We start from the raw sequence: 16,099 nt of genomic DNA, 5'->3' as shown, positions 1-16,099 counted from the left end.
CAGCTACGCCATGGCCCCTTGCCAAGGCTAACGGTTATTCAGCAAGGTCAATGTTCAGGACTTACCAAATCTTCAGAAGAAGACAACGGCGCAAGTTGAGAGCTTACCGATGTTCATAGTGGGAGCCAATGCGAACTGCATCCAGAGCACGTAGTGGTAGAACAGGTATAGGGAAGGAACCAGACAACATGCGCCGTGTGCACCACGGAGATCCTGATCACCCGCAGTTTCATGTGGGAGATGCACACGATCGCTCATCACCGAGCGGTTCAGCACCAAACTTCCGCAAGGTTGAAGCATGTAGATCCATTCAGAGTGAATTCAAACAATGGCGAACTGCTGACGACTGATTCATTGGTCTCGATACTGATATTTCTACCATGTGTCAGGTTTCCACCTAGGTATAAAAAGTATCTAGTCACTGGAGTGAGAGTGATGAATATGTTCAGACAGCGAACAGAGAGGATGGGGCGCGACGCGGAGCGCGAGGGGGAGGCGATTCCTCACCTACCGACATTAATGGCGCCGCGGCCGCCATTAATTCCACCACGGCCTTATCCCCTCCCGCTCCCCATCCCCACCCTCCACATCTCAGATCGAGCCACGACTCCTTGCGTGCCACGACAGATCCGGCGAGCGAGATGGTGGGAGGGGCACGACGCGGGGCGAGGGCGCGACGGCTGCGACCTGCGCATCAGGTGGCGGCGCCGCCCCGGCCTCCGCCACCGGTGGCGACGCTCCCGGAGATTGATGCGTCGTCGCCGGAGGCGCTGGCGGAGATGCAGCGAGTGGTGCGGGAGAGGTTCCCGAACCGCTCCAAGTGGCCCGACATCTTCATGGAGATCATGCGGCAGGCGACGTACGAGGAGCGCGCTCGCTTTGCGGGCGACGACGGCGGGATGGACTACGAGTTCATCTTCTAGGCGATTCAGGAGGCGGAATCATCGGACCCGAGGCAGGCGGCGAGGTGGGCGCGCTTCAAGACAAGCTCACCGTCGAGGCTCAACATCCGCCCTCCTCCGGTGTTGCAGATCTCCCGCATCCCTCCAGAAGCGCTGCCGCCGGGGGCCGTCCTCCCCAGGATCCCTTGAAGCTACCGCAACCCGGCGCATGGGCCTTGCAGGGTGCCCCCGCCCTGCAACCAAGGCGCAGAAGGATCAGGGGATCCACCTTGGAACCTCCACCATGGCCGGGTGATTGCGGGGAGAAACCCCAAACAAAGGTACAAAGCAATCGACCCAAATCCCGTTCATATGTTGTACTAAGTTCTCGATCTGAAGTTCATGTGATTGGGGATTCCCAAATTGTTTTGGGTGGGGAAATTAGTAGGACAAGTGTTCCTGATACAAATGGAAGGGTTGTCCCTTCAATTAGACCTTACAATTCTTTGTGCAACCCCGGAACATTCCCAAACGCCAATGGTGCTTTGTCGCCGGCGACCTGTGCGGATTCCGACGAGCTCGCTTCTACGAGGACGGCGGGATAGAGTTTAAACCAACCAATCGCAGCTGAAGGACCGACCCCCACCCCATCTCCGTTGATTTGTGGATGTGTGGTTGGGAGGAAAATGAACTTTCAAAAGACGTTTTCTGAGTCAGTACGCGGATCTGGGGAGGAGGTGGCGAATTTCTATGGCCAGCTCTGGGTTATCCCCTCCCCGACTCGCAGCCGCCGCCTACATAAGCAGAGGCAGGCTCCCCCAAACCCTAGCTATACCGTCCCCAGATTGTTTTGGGTTAGGAAAGATTTGTTCCGATCTAGGAATTTCTCGGTCCAAGACTGCTTTCCGGTTGCATTTGTTGGTCCTTTCGACCCCATCCCTACCACTTTCAAATTATCTACTAAGGCACCGGGATTTCCTAGATCGTTTGTTGAAGCTGTGAGGAGAGGGATGGATAATCGTGGTCAGATGCTGCAGAGGAATCGCCGGCCACCGCCGGGGAAGAAACCCAATCCCCAAGATGGGAAATCCACTGCCTCTTCCTCAGGCAACATCGGGAAATCAGCCCCGCAAGGAGCGACCAAATCAAATCAGGGGACCCAGGCCCCGATTGTCCCTCCGACGGCTACTGCCCCACCACCTCCTCCCCCCCCCCCCTCCAGTGGTGCAGATCCTTGATCCCAAATACAAGGATATGATATGTTTCAACTGCAGCTGGCCTGGACATTACGTGGGGAATTGTGTGGAGGCGAAAAAATGCTTTATATGCGCTGGGAATCACAACGTCAACAATTGCGCTGCCTGGGCAAAACCACAACCTGCTGCCACTTACTTCGGCAGTGCCGCTTCAGGGCTGGGTTTTTACCATGTCAAAGTCCATGTGGCAGCTGAATCTAGCTGGTTGAACTACAAGAACTGTGCTATTCTCAAGATGGTTAAGGGAGAGGTTTCTGCCTCAGATCTACTAATTCAGTTAAATGGGATCTTTTGCAAGAACAAAGAGTGGCCATGGCAAATTAGAGAGTTGGAGAACAAGAAGTTCCTGCTGAGATTTCCCCCCTTGGAAAAATGTAGATGACCTAATTGAATTTCCTCCATTTGAATTGCCAATTGCTGGTGTATCTGTCAAAATCTGTGAGTGGGAAGGAATGTTAGATGAGTTTGGAGCACTGACTGAGGCCTGGGTACAGATTGAAGGAATTCCACCTAGGTGGTGCGCCTGGAAAGTTTTTGCCCAGATCACAGCGTGCTTTGGGATACTGGTGGATGTTGACTGGAATGGGATTTTCAAGAGTTTCTATGAAATTATCCGAGTCAAGGTCGCTTGCAGAGCCCCCAGAAAGATTCCTTTTGAGAGATTGGTGGAGATGAAAAAGAAACTATACCTGCTGTTTTTTACAGTGGAAGGGTTCGAGCAAAGTGGTGAAGATGATGATGGAGGGGATGATGATCCAGATCAGGATAACCTTGAGGAAAATGAGGAAAACAACAATAAAAATGCTGAAGACAAGGAAGGAATGGAAGAAGACAATGATGAGGCGATTGATGAGCTGGACAAGGCCAACTTCCCTACCAAGACAGCCACCCCTTCTAACTCGAACAAAAACAGGTCTCAAGTGGCTGCTTCTGCAGTAGAAGTCCACTAGGTCAACATGAATGATGCAATGCAAGGAGAGATCAATGGTGACCTCGAAGATTGGACCCCAATGAAAGATGATGGGAGTGAAACTGAGCCAACTTCTAGGTTTGAAAAGTCTAAGGCTCTGTCAGTCCATTTGGACTACTGCTCGGAACAGCTTAGTAAGTTTGAGATGGAGGAATCTGATGAAGAGGAAAACATCAATGTGGATACATAATGCTTACCTGAAGATCTAGCATTGGCAATGAATTCAGTCAAAAGATCACTATTGGAATCACTGGAGAAAGCAGACACTGTGGTCAAGAAGAAACTCAACATCAAAACTCACCTACCTAGGACCCGGTGCTGGCTGGTAAACCTATAACCAGAAAACATGGTGATGTAAAGATTATGGACAAGGCTGCTGCATACATGATGAAGAAGAACTTGGAAATACCAGCCACATTTAAAGGTAAATCGTTTGCCACCCTTGACCCTAATGAACTTGCTTCTCATACTGCTAAAGTTGATTTGTGCATCGGTTACAATGAGGGAGAACGTAATAATATCATTTTGGACCTGATTGACAGAGAGAAAAATAGATGTTTACAGTTTGCTGATGAAAACCCTGAGATTGTTCTCCCTGATAATCTAGATCTTTTGGATATTAATAACCTCCCCCCTGTTTCTGGGAAAGAGGACATTCCAAAAACTGAATCAGTTGGCACTGCTGTTTCAGATATAGAATGCCCTGTCTTGTATACTAAGAAAAAACCTTGTGGCTTATCTCATCCATTTAAAATAAGATGATAGGGGCATTTTGGAATATTCGTGGTCTAGGACAACCTGGAAAAATTCAGTGCCTAGGAGATTTCATTAGTAATAACCATGTTGACTTTCTGTGTTTTTCTGAAACTAAAAGAGAAGTTATTGAGGCTCACATCCTTAATGGCATCTCTGGTAGGATTTCTTTTGACTGGCATTATCTTCCTGCTATCAACACGGCTGGTGGGATCCTTGTGGGTCTTAAAAGTGATTTATTTGAAGTAGTTGGTTTCATTAATAAGAAATTTTGCATTGTTGCAACTGTGAAAAACAGATCGGATGGTTTCATGTGGCATCTTGTTGCGGTATATGGTACCTCATATAACGAGTTTAAGCTAGATTTCTTTGCTGAATTACATGATATCATGGATGGGCTTACTTACCCAGCTTTGCTTGGGGGAGATTTCAACTTAGTCAGGTCTACGGCTGATAAGAACAATGGTGTTATTAATAGTCAGTTTTCTTACCTCTTTAACAAATGGTGTCTCATGGAGATTAATATTGCGAATAGAAAATATACTTGGAGTAATAATCAAGATAGTCCCATTTTTGCAACTATAGATAGGGTTTTTGCTTCCATTTCTTGGGATGCCCACTTCCCCTTGTCGGTTGTTTCTGCACTCCCTCGTGTGGGGAGTGACCATACACCACTGCTGCTAGACACAGGAGCTAGGAGGGTTACCTCCCCGAGAATTTTTCGCTTTGAGAAATGGTGGCTTGACCATCCTGATTTAAAAAAAATGGTGATCGATACCTGGAACACTTCAGCTCCTGGAAAAACAGCTATGGATATTTGGATGAATAAAAGTGAACTTTTTAGGAAAAAAAAGCTAGAGGTTGGAGTATTAATATTGAGGCTGATATTAAGAAGAAGAAGATAGAGCTTTTGCTTGAATTTGACATTCTTGATGTGTTTTCTGAGAGAAATCAAATTGATAACAGAGATAAGATTAGAATGGAGGAAATTAGGAAAGAGCTCGTATAGATTTGGAGCAAAGAGGAGACTGCCTTGTGGCAACGCTCTAGAGACCGTAGAATTATGGATGGGGATAAAAATAATGCTTATTTTCATGCGATGGCCAATCATAGACACAGAAAAAACCACTTATCTGAGCTTGTTGGAGAAAATGGTCCAGTATACACCACTCAGGAAATGCTGGAGGTAGCTACTACCTACTATAAAAACTTGTTTTGTTTTGAAAACAAGCACAATATATGTCTTGGTCCTTCCTTTTGGGAGGAAAATGAGTTAGTTACCCAGGAAGAGAACGACCACTTGCAGAAAAACTTTTCTGAAGAGGAGATTAAAGAGGCAATATTTGGGTCTTATGCCCATGGTGCCCCTGGCCCGGATGGACTATCTTTCTTGTTTTATCAAACCTTTTGGGATGTTATTAAAAGTGACTTTATGGCCCTGGTGAGAGACTTTGAAGCAGGGAAACTGGATTTACAACGATTAAACTTTGCCCTGATTGTGCTCATTCCTAAAGAAGTTGATGCCAGGGAGATGAAGAAGTTTCGCCCCATTAGTCTGAGTAACTGTGGGATTAAGATTTTTTCTAAAGCCATGACCAATAGGGTCTCCCCTGTTGGGGGCAGGCTGATTTCTTCTAATCAAACTGCATTCATTAAGGGGAGATACATACTAGAGAGTGTGGTGATGGCACATGAAGTGATCCATGAGATTAAAAAATCAGGATCGCAAGGTTTAGTTCTCAAATTAGACTACGAGAAGGCCTATGATAGAGTTAGTTGGGAATTTCTGTTTGATATGCTTCACTCGAGGGGTTTTGGTCCAAAATGGATTTCTTGGATTAAAAGCACTCTTGTTAATAGCACTTTCAGTGTGAGGATTAATGACACGACAGGTCCCTACTTTGTAGGAGGAAAAGGCCTCAAACAAGGGGATCCACACTCCCCCCTGTTGTTTAATCTAGTTGCTGATGTTTTTACCAAAATGCTCAAGAAAGCTGCTTCCCAACGTCTAATTTCTGGGCTTCTGCCCCATGTGATCCCTGGAGGTGTGGTTAGTCTGCAGTATGCAGATGACACCATACTCTTCCTGGAAAATTCTGTCCAAAAACCAAGAAATTTTAAATGGCTTCTGTCATGTTTTGAAAACCTGTCTGGGATGAAACTCAACTTCCATAAAAGTGATCTCATGACTATAAATATGGATGATGCAATTGCTAAGGATTTGCTCAAATTTTTTGCTGTAAAAATGGTTCTTTTCCTATTAAGTACTTGGGAGTGCCTTTGCATTATGATAAATTAAAAAGAGAAGATATTCAGCCTATCATTGATAGAATCATTAAAGGGATCTCTGGTTGGCTGGGAAGATACCTCACTTATAAAGGAAAAATTATCCTACTATGTGCTTGTGTGATCAGTATTCATGCTTACTTGATGTCTGTGATCAAATTTCCTAAGTGGGCAATTAATGCAATTAACTCCCAGATGGCTCATTTCTTTTGGGGAAATCTGGGAGATCAACACAAGTACCACCTAGCTAATTGGGGGTTAATTACTAGAAGGAAGGAGTATGGAGGTTTGGGGGTCCCCAATATTAAAGAATATAATATGGCCTTATTAGCTTCTTGGGGGGAAAGATTTTTTAATAACCCTGATTCAGATTGGTCTAAGCTTCTGCTTTATAAATACCGTGTTAACTCTCCCAATCTCCTTTGGGATAAAAGTGAAGGGGGCTCTACCTTCTAGAAGAGCATTACTTGGGCGCTTGCAGCTGCAAAAACTTTTTATACCTGGAAATTGGGAAATGGACAACTCATTAGTTTTTGGCATGATGTGTGGATAGGGGATTGTTCCCTTAAGGTGCAGTTCTGGGATTTATTTTGTATTTGTAACCAGACTGACAACACTGTAGCCCAGGTTTGGGACGGGAGGGAACTGAAACTAACATTCAGGAGGTGTGTTGATCACCTTGGTATGGAACGCTGGGTTCAACTTGTCTGTATGGTCAAGCAACACCCTCCGGTAGATGAAACGGACACCCCCATCTGGGGTTTAGAACCAAATGGGCTATTTTTAGTTAAGTCTTTTTATAAACAAATCAATTTTGGTGGGGTGGTTTCTGACATTAGTCCTAAGATGTGGAAAATCCTATGCCCACAGAATATTCATGTATTCTTGTGGCTATGTGTTCACAACAAGATACTTACTAGAGATAACCTTGCGAAGAGGAGGGAAGTGGAAGACCCTTCATGCTTGTTCTGTGCGGAATTTGAAACCGTTCAACACTTGTTGTTTGATTGTGTGGTGGCCCAGCAAGTGTGGAATCTTATTGCAGATATGTTTAATATTGATAGAATATCCCGTTTTACAAAAATTATGTCCTTCTGGCATAGACATAAGGAAAAAGCTGTTTTGAATATGGTAACAACTGCTGCCTTGTGGAGCTTGTGGAGATCAAGGAATGAATTTTGTTTTCAGGGGCGCAAGTGGAAAAATGTGAAATGCATTCTTGCAAAACTAAGCTGCTTTTTACACCAATGGATGGTTCTCTATGACGATGGGCAAGCAAAGCTTCTACAGCGATGCATCCTACTGCTGGACAAACGGCGTGGGGAACTCCTCCGGATTGCTTGGAAGTGAGGCTGGGGGGGACCAACTGAAAATCGGGGCGATGGAGATGGTGGAACATCCCTGGAGATCTGATTTGGACCCATTTTTCTTCGTTTCCTATCTTTCTGTTGGACCTCTGTAATAATTCGATTTAGACTTGATGCTTTGTTGCCTCTAGACGTAAACTGCTATGTTGGCTGTAGGTTATTTCCGGCAAGGGTAAATGCTTTGTAGTGTTCAGGTCATTCAAAACTTTGTATTCCTGTGACTGGTTGCGGTCTGCTTCATTCTATAAAATGGGGCGGGGGGGGCAACCCCCTTTCTTTCAAAAAAAAACTGGAGTGAGAGTGATACTAGATGAACACTTTTGATCTGCAGGTATACACACGCACGCACACACATCAGGGTGGACACGGTCCGGTCCCGGTCCGAGCCGCCATTTGGACCGGCCGCCAGCGGTCCGGTCCGGACCGGACCGAGCTGTCCAACGAGCTACTTTTCTGGGACCGGACCGTTTGGGGGTCAGCTCGGTCAAGCCCGAGAGGACCGAATGGACCGACCAGTGATGTTTTTTGCTGCGTTTAGGTCCTATTTAGCTGTTGTTTATGTAGTTGCAGATAGTTGCGGATCGCACAAGAGAGAGAGAGGGAGAGGATTTACTGAATCTAGCTAACCATCTAACTGAATCTAGCTAACCATCTAGCTGCTGTTTAGGTCCTGCGAGCGAAACTAGCTAACCATCTAACTGAATCTACTGACAGACTAGCTAACTGAACTACTGACCGTACTGACGAAACTGAATTTTGACGAAACTGACAGCGAGCCGCCGGCGTATGTGGACACGCTCATCGCCCTCTGGGTCCTCGAAGACCACAACGGTAGCAATTGAAGGCGGCAGCGTTGGCTCGCCGACGGTGAAATCGTGGGCTTGTGCGCCGAGTTCGTTGGTGCACGAATTGAAACAGTGGCCTCGGAGCTGCAGTACATCATGGCGAACCTGGTGAAACGCCCACACATGCAAGAGGCCGTCCAGTTCATCCTGGTGGAGCCGGTGAGGCGTTCGCCTACCTGGGCTAGCTGGTGGCCAGTGTGCGTGCTGAGCTCAAACGACAGCCATGGCCATGGTCGAGAACTCCAGATCGGCGGCGGTGCAAGCACCGCAGCGATGGCGAGTGGCAGCAAGAGGCTATGGCGCATGGGGAGGAGAGGAAGGAAGAATAGGGGAAGCTCGGGGACACGATGGTTCACCCGGGGGCTGCCGGTGGCCGCGACGACGAGGAACTGCGGCGGCGGTGACTACGTTTTCTCGGTCCGCTCGGTCGGCTCGGTTAAAGCCCGGACCGGACCGAAGCTTTGTCGGGCCTGATTCTTGAGCTCGGACCGACTGATTTTTTGAGCGGGCTAGGCCCGAGCGGGCCACGAGCCGGTCCGAAAGACCGCTCGTGTCGTCCACCCTGACACGCACACACAACGCACGCAGAGAGAGAGAGAGAGAGAGAGAGAGAGAGAGAGAGAGAGAGAGAGAGAGAGAAGACTGCAGATATGGTCGCCATCACCGATGACCAGCTACTTCAGGCATGGCACTAGCCAGACAACGAATCCAATTATCTGACAAGATGCAGTTAACACCAAATTCAGTCAAAAGCTCTTTTCCGCTTGAAATGATCAAAGTGTGTTAGTCAGAAGTACCACGGATATGGTTGGCGGCACAATGAGCTCCTTGACGAGCTGCCGCACGGTCTTATTATCGGCGACTTTGCGTTCGCAAGACGGGAGTGGAGCTCCCTGCATGTGTCTCTGAAGATCACCTACCAACCAACACTGAGGATCATGAACCCTTATGACCAGCTTTGAATCTCTTGGGATGCTTCTTGTTGTCAGCCGGGAAGAACAGACATGCTGCTTGAAGATGGATTTATAGCCTTTGCAGCCCGTGGGCCACATCGATTTCATTCTGTATATGCCCGACTCTTAGCATCGGGTTCTGATTGGTCGTCGAATCACTCCTAAATACAGTAGATTATCTCACTACTTCCACGACGGGTTCTTGTGGTTGCACAGCCAGCATATGCAGTCAGAGAGGCCAAATGATACGACAAGCAGCAAGGCACGGGAGAACGACCCGTTGGCTCTGTCTTCCTTGGTCAACCATCCACCCTCGATCCCCTCTGTGCGCCCAAACCCACAAAAATGGAGGGCGACAGCCAGACGTCGCCGGCAGCGGCCGCCGTATCCAAGGTGCTCGAAGACGACGACCTCCTCGTAGAGATCCTTCTCCACGTCGGATTCCCCACCACCCTCGTCCGCGCCGCCCTCGTCTGCAAGCGCTGGCTGGGGCACGCCTCCGAGCCCGCCTTCCTCCGCCGTTTCCGCAAGCTCCACCCGCCCCGCCTCCTCGGCTTCTACATCGACGACAGGTACTGTGACTCCGCTCCGCCAACCTTCGTCCGGATGCTGCCGCAGCCCGCAGAGCTCTCTGCCATCGTCCGCCGCACAAATTTCAGCGCCTACAGGAGGCTATCGCCCGGCATGCTTGACTGCCGGAACGGCAGCGTATTCACCACCTTGTACACAGACAAGAGCGCTCTTGGGGTGCACCGCCCGCTGTGCCATGGGGGAGGTCTGACCATCGTCCCATCACTCCCACGCCCTCTACTCCCCTTGGGCAGTTCCTGCACTTTCAGACAAGTCCTCTCCAAGCAAGGGGATGGCCTGTCCTACTACTACTTGTACGTGGAGTCTAGCAACCAAGAATCTAGGATGCACGTATATATGATGCAGGATGGTTCCTGGCGCAGGCATCATCTCTTGGACATAGACCAACTCCGCCGTCCGCGCTCAATGCCAAAAGCTGTGCTCGTCGGCAATAAAATTTATATGGCGGCAGGCCCAAGCGACATTCTTGTCTTCGATTTGACGACCTCGAGTTTCTCCATGGTTCGGCTTCCACAAGGAGTGGAGCATGGCAACGGAGCCACCACCATGTTGTCACGGGCCGGTGATGCTTCTGGTGTATATCTCATCCAGCTTAAGGAGTTTCAACTCCGCATCTGGCTCCGCAAGGGGGACAACTGGTTGCTGGTTGATACTATCTGCCTGCATGAAATGTGTGATAATTTGAGGAAGTCGGATTCCACAATCAAGGATGAGCATAGTGTTCTTCTCATGGACCAGGTGGTGGACTATGGTGACTTTGTGTTCTTGCAGATGGGTGGATGTGTACTGCACTTGGATGTCAGGTGCAGGACACTACGTAAAGTGTATGAATACAGAAGCACTCGTTACCGTGATATCCATCCTTTTATGATGATCTGGCCTCCCATATTCCCCGCGGTCAAGTATGATCCTCCAAGGTTTGTCTTCTGGCCTTTATATTAGATGATCTCTAGTTCTCTACACAGCTCTTGTTGAGCTTACATGGTTTTGTAATGCATATTGTCCATCACACTATTTTAAAATTTTGTTAGCCATATGACTGATTCCTCACGATATTTTAAAATTGTATTATCCACTGGAAGGAAAGTTTTCACTGTATGCTTGCTTAGTGGATTGTATATTTCTATGCTCAATTTCTGATTCAGATATATCACAATGAAAAATATCCTTCCAGTGGACAATACAAGTTAACTGCGGTTAATTTGTGCTTGCATGGCATTTGTCCTTCTATGATCAGAGGTGTTGTTGACTGGGCTGCACACTGTATAATACTATAATGGAAAAAGTTCAGTGTCTAGGATATGAAGGCATTTAACCTATACCCCTGGAGGTTTTAAAAATCTTCGTCGGAACAAATGCTATTTTGACTTTCAAGCGTACATGATACTTACTATTGTTGTACTATACACTTGTCTTAAGTCCTTCATTTGATATTCAGATACTTCATTACCTCCATGCTGACCTTTGTTCTGTTTCCCTTGAAAATAGAACTGCAACTTGAAGAAGAAAGATACAAGGAAGCTCATGGATTGCACCTACGTCGTGAATGACATGGGTGGCATCAAGGAAGAGCAGTGGTGTGAAGTATCTCCTCTAGTACCTTATAGCAGTTTTAACTACCATATAACTGGAGCATGTACTCCTACGCAACTCGGATCTTTGTTTCGTGTGGTTGGAAGGGTACTTCCCTTCTGCAGAGTAGTTATCTCATCTGATCTGCTTGCATCAAAGTCTTGTGGTTCCACTGCTTGGCTACTTATGAAATTTCGAGAAGTGAGTTCTTGTTCAGAATTGCAAAATCTGTTTCAGTTAGCAATGAATTGCTCTGATGTACGTGTGTGCTTGTTCAGAGCAAGGAGTGGCCCCTGTATATGCAGCAGTAAGCTCTGGCAAATGCATCGATCATACTAGTCAGGCCTAAGAGAACTGAGTGTTGATGAACTGAAGTCAGTAGAAAAATTAATAATCTGAGACATAGATGCATCTAGCAGAAGGAGGCTGCTTGTAGCCGTAGGTATTGATGCTGACGTAGAAAACAAGTTTAAATGTGCAAGCATACAAATTTAAGCTGGCATTGAGAACCCTAGAAGACAAATTAATGGAAAGAGATATAGAATAATAATAAAAGAAAAGGAATTGATAATAATTCAGTACTTGGAATTTTTTCCCCATATTAGTATGTTTTGCTCAAAGTAGAAGGCAAGGTTGTTTAAGTTGCCATAACAATCTGTTATTGCCATATTGCACATTGTGAAGTGTCAATGTTCTGTTGTGTATTGCAGCGTGCTAGACACTGCTCTTGTTTGATTTGTTGCCCTTTCATCTATAACTAGACAAATTTCAATAGTATACAATCTACTCCCTTCGTACCGAAATATATGTCGTTTTGGTACAAAGGGAGTATATAAGAAACTTATTTATATGTTTTCCTTTGTTCTTGACTAATGAAGGAACCCAGCCTGTATATATTATTTGTGCATATACTATAAGTGAAGGGAGCCTCTGATAATTAGTACCATCACATGCGCTTTGCCGCAGGGTTTTCTCTTTCTCAACTTATCTTGCCCTTTTGCAGAGAAAACCTGGTTATGATCTTAGTGGAAGCGAAGCTATATTTTGTTTCCTAACTAGGAAAACACTGTGAATTGTTAGCTTCATCATGTACTAGACATTTCAGTGTGCACAGTCTGGGAGTATTTCTTCTTTGGCAGTGCATTTACAATTAATACTTAGCGCAAACACCTTTCCAGAAGCACAATAGCAAGCATGCAATCTAGATTTCTGAAACCATTATATCTCAGGTTGTTCCTTACTTGTGTTTGCCCAGTTCGGGAAACAAAATATAGCTTCACTTCCACTCATATCATAACCAGGTTTTCTCTGCAAAAGGGGAAGATAAGTTGAGAAAGAGAAAACCCTGCGGCAAAGCGCATGTGATGGTACTAATTATATATCAGAGGCTCCCTTCATTTATAGTAGTATATACACAAATAATCTATACAGGATGGGCTCCTTCACTTGTCAAGAACAAAGTAAAACATCTAAAGTTTCTTATATAGATTATATACTATTGAAATTTGTCTAGTTATAGATGAAAGGGCAAGAAATCAAACAAGAGCAGTGTCTACCACGCTGCAATACGCAACAAAACATTGACAGTTTACAATGTGCAATATGGCAATAACAGATTGTTGTGGTAACTTAAACAGCCTTGTCTTCTACTTTGAGCAGAACATACTAATATGGGGAAAAAATCAGACTCTTTCCAAGTACTGAATTATTATTAACTCTTTTTCTTTTATTATTGTTATTTCTATATCTCTTCCCATTAATTTATCTTCCAGAGTCCCCAATACCAGCTTAAATTTATCTTCCAACCAGAAGTAAGGAACTTGTGTGCTTGCACAGTTAAACTTGTTATCTACGTCAGCATCAATGCCAACGACAACGAGCAGCTTCCTTGTGATTGTAGTGCGTTGTTGATCAGCATGTAATGTAATGTTAACCTATCACTCAGTGACACAGTTGGACTAGTTGTTTCATCTGATTCAAATACAACACTAGGGCAGGGCGTGCACATCTCCAGCTTCTTCGTTAGAGGCTGTTTCATACGAACTTGCTGATTGCGCAGATGGGGCTGAGGCCCGAGCTACCAGTGGCATTGTTTGGCGCTTAATCAGGGGCAACGTTGAGGCTCTCCCACTGGTAAAGTCCACCAAGATCAGGTCCTTGCTCATATATCCTTTTGCAATGTGCGATGATCGTGCAGAAAAGAAAGCCTTGTGAAATTCTAATGCTCCAGTACGGGTCGCATATAAAGTCTGAAGCTGAATTCTAGTACACAATTTACACAATTGGCAAGTAGTGTAAATTGTACTCTTTTGATGCAATGAACGCTTCAGGATGTGGATTCTGCTGCTGACCCAAGAGCGTGCATACAGTTTGAAGCTGCTTTCAAAAAAGACCGGCTCTGGGTGACTTGCTGACTGAGCTGCAAACACTTCAGAATGTGAAAAATGCCAATGATATGAAATGCAGGAACAATATTATCAATATGTGCTCCGCCACAGCTCTTTGGTCAGACGCCAGACGTACGGGAATACTATATTAAACCATCTGTCGGGTCTCAAAAGATTTCACTGCTTTTACTTCTCCGATCCGACGGTTCACAGCTTTAAAGGCAACTATATATGAACCTTTATTAGGCCAGGAATACTGCATTCATGTAATACAAGCATGCATGGACGGATCAGTACAGGATCAACATTATAATACATACTATGGTACTTCGCTCACTAATAATACTTCTCTGGGGTCTTAAGTTCCAACAAGTCAAATTGAACTTACTGCATTCTCATTCTCTTCCCACCATGAAAGTTATGGCAAATGTATCCCAAATACTGGCTGAGCACTTCAAGCAAAATTTGAAGTTATTAGCTGTGATGTTACAAATAACAACAAAGCAAGGCATCTGAAAAAAAAATGAATAGATTGTGTAGGCAAAAACGGAAAAACAGAAAATAACTATAAACAATTCACAGACCAGGGTAACAAATACTCACTAATATGTAGAGTACTATGGATTTTTTTTTGTCACAAGGACATATGGATGTTTGACATTTCATTTTGTTGAATTTTGCAACTACTTTTCATGGCAAAAGAATAAGAATAACTAGCCATCCTGGTATAATTTTCTCTAAATGAATGACTTTGTAAACAGTGGATACAAATTGATTAATGGGGCCGGGCAGCAAATGCAGCATCGCGGTATTCCATAGAAAGCATGCAGAGAATAACAACAATCCATTCTTCCAAAATAGTTCACTAGCTTCAGCATTGAGACAGAAATTTCAACGCATCAAAACATTTCTACGCAAATAACCATTACTTCAGATACAAGGAATGATTTTCAGAAGTACGTATTTGATAATGGAACTCATACCCATGAGTTGTCACACTTCACTGAGAACCTTCAACCCCATCATGTCCAATGCTCCCATGATCGCCGACCAAAGGAGGCCAGGCCATAATATACGGATAGGCCTGGCCATCACATCTCCCCTGAAATAGCCTCTCAATCTCCATGGTATCCAATGAAAGGGAGAAGAACCAGCGGCAAGGTGAACTGTGCTTTGTCGCCATGTACACGCACCCTGCCCTAACTTCCAAAACTTCCAGGCCGGTATACATGCCCCGCAATGTCTCAGTAATCCAACCAATATCTTCAATCAAAGAGAATGTCTTGTGTGGTACCCATCTCTCGATCCCGCCGTCGTCGTCCGCTCGACGGGTCCAAACATGGAGAAGGGAGTCCAGTGCATACACAATGCAAAGCTCGCCGTCCTCAGTGTCCCCAATCTTGAAATTGTACCCTTGCACCTTCAAAGGCAGATCCACAAAGGAGAAATCCATGGTCACTGTGTCAAGCTTAACCACATATCCTTCGCCTTCATCACCGTTACTTACCAGCCAGTTGTAAGGCCAATAAATAGAAGAACCCACCAGCATGCCGCTCCTGAACCTTAGCTTCCTTTCTGCTCCGATGTCGACCCACGGGTGGACGACCCATTCCCAAGTCTCTGACGAGAAGACGGCGGCACGAACCTTAGTCACATCCCCCAAGACGCAGACCACGCCGAAGGAGGAGGGCTTCTCGTCGGAGCACAGCAGGTGGAAACCATCGAAGTTGAACTGGTCACCGCTCTCCGCAAACATATCGTCAAGCGGCATCGGGAGGAAGTCCACGGCCCAGGTAAGAGGGTTCAGGGCGGCGACCTGCGTCCAGTCGAGCAAGTTCCAGAGGAGAAGGCGGCCTTCGCGGCAGTCGGCGACCTGCCACCCCGGGGAAGAGTCGTCCTTCTGCGGGAGGGAGGTGAGGAAGAAGTCGCCGCGGGGCGGCAGCGACGGCGGGGTCGGAGCGGCGCGCGGAGACGAACGTGGGGATCTCGGTGCCGGTCGGGTCGAGGAACAGCCCGAGGAGTGGCGCCGGGTGGAGGGCGCGGAAGAGGCGGCGGAATGACGGGGAGGAGCGGACGGCGCCGAGCCACGAGCGGCGGGGTGAGCGCGGCGCGGACGAACGCCGGGAGGTCGGGGAGGCGGAGGAAGATCTCGAGAATCTCATCTTCGCCGAGGGAGGAGACGGTGGTGGTGGTGGAGGAGGCGGGGGTCGACGGCCGTTTCGCCGCCGCCGCCGCCGC

The 16,099-nt window shown here is 46.6% G+C and overlaps 2 protein-coding genes across 8 annotated transcripts; one reads left to right on the top strand and one right to left on the bottom strand.

Annotated features, from left to right (window-relative positions):
- The first annotated feature begins 294 nt into the window (after positions 1-294).
- On the top strand, positions 295-12,769 carry LOC123122561 (uncharacterized). 2 transcript variants are annotated; one of them, XM_044542765.1, is made up of 3 exons: positions 295-1,222; positions 7,335-10,819; positions 11,391-12,769. In XM_044542765.1, the coding sequence occupies exons 2-3, from the start codon at positions 9,657-9,659 to the stop codon at positions 11,401-11,403; spliced, it is 1,176 nt and encodes a 391-aa protein (XP_044398700.1). In that variant the 5' UTR covers positions 295-1,222; positions 7,335-9,656; the 3' UTR covers positions 11,404-12,769. The 2 variants fall into 2 exon arrangements, with proteins under 2 accessions (XP_044398700.1, XP_044398701.1); XM_044542766.1 differs by lacking the exon at positions 295-1,222 and adding an exon at positions 1,229-3,531.
- A 1,211-nt stretch (positions 12,770-13,980) lies between these two features.
- LOC123122562 (uncharacterized) lies at positions 13,981-15,632 on the bottom strand. Of its 6 annotated transcripts, none has more exons than XR_006460268.1 (3): positions 14,845-15,632; positions 14,250-14,313; positions 13,981-14,117 (listed from the first exon to the last, which is right to left on the bottom strand). XR_006460268.1 is itself a non-coding variant. In XM_044542767.1 (2 exons), exon 1 carries the CDS (start codon positions 15,630-15,632, stop codon positions 14,862-14,864), a length of 771 nt encoding a protein of 256 aa, XP_044398702.1. In that variant the 3' UTR covers positions 13,981-14,313; positions 14,845-14,861. The 6 variants fall into 6 exon arrangements, 3 of the variants coding, with proteins under 3 accessions (XP_044398702.1, XP_044398703.1, XP_044398704.1); XR_006460270.1 differs by having other exon boundaries at positions 14,250-14,306; XR_006460267.1 differs by having other exon boundaries at positions 14,250-15,632.
- Between the last annotated feature and the right edge of the window lie 467 nt (positions 15,633-16,099).

The sequence above is a fragment of the Triticum aestivum genome, chromosome 5D, assembly GCF_018294505.1.
Source record: "Triticum aestivum cultivar Chinese Spring chromosome 5D, IWGSC CS RefSeq v2.1, whole genome shotgun sequence".
NCBI classification, from domain to species: domain Eukaryota; kingdom Viridiplantae; phylum Streptophyta; class Magnoliopsida; order Poales; family Poaceae; genus Triticum; species Triticum aestivum.
This window is presented reverse-complemented; position numbering and strand designations above follow the sequence as displayed.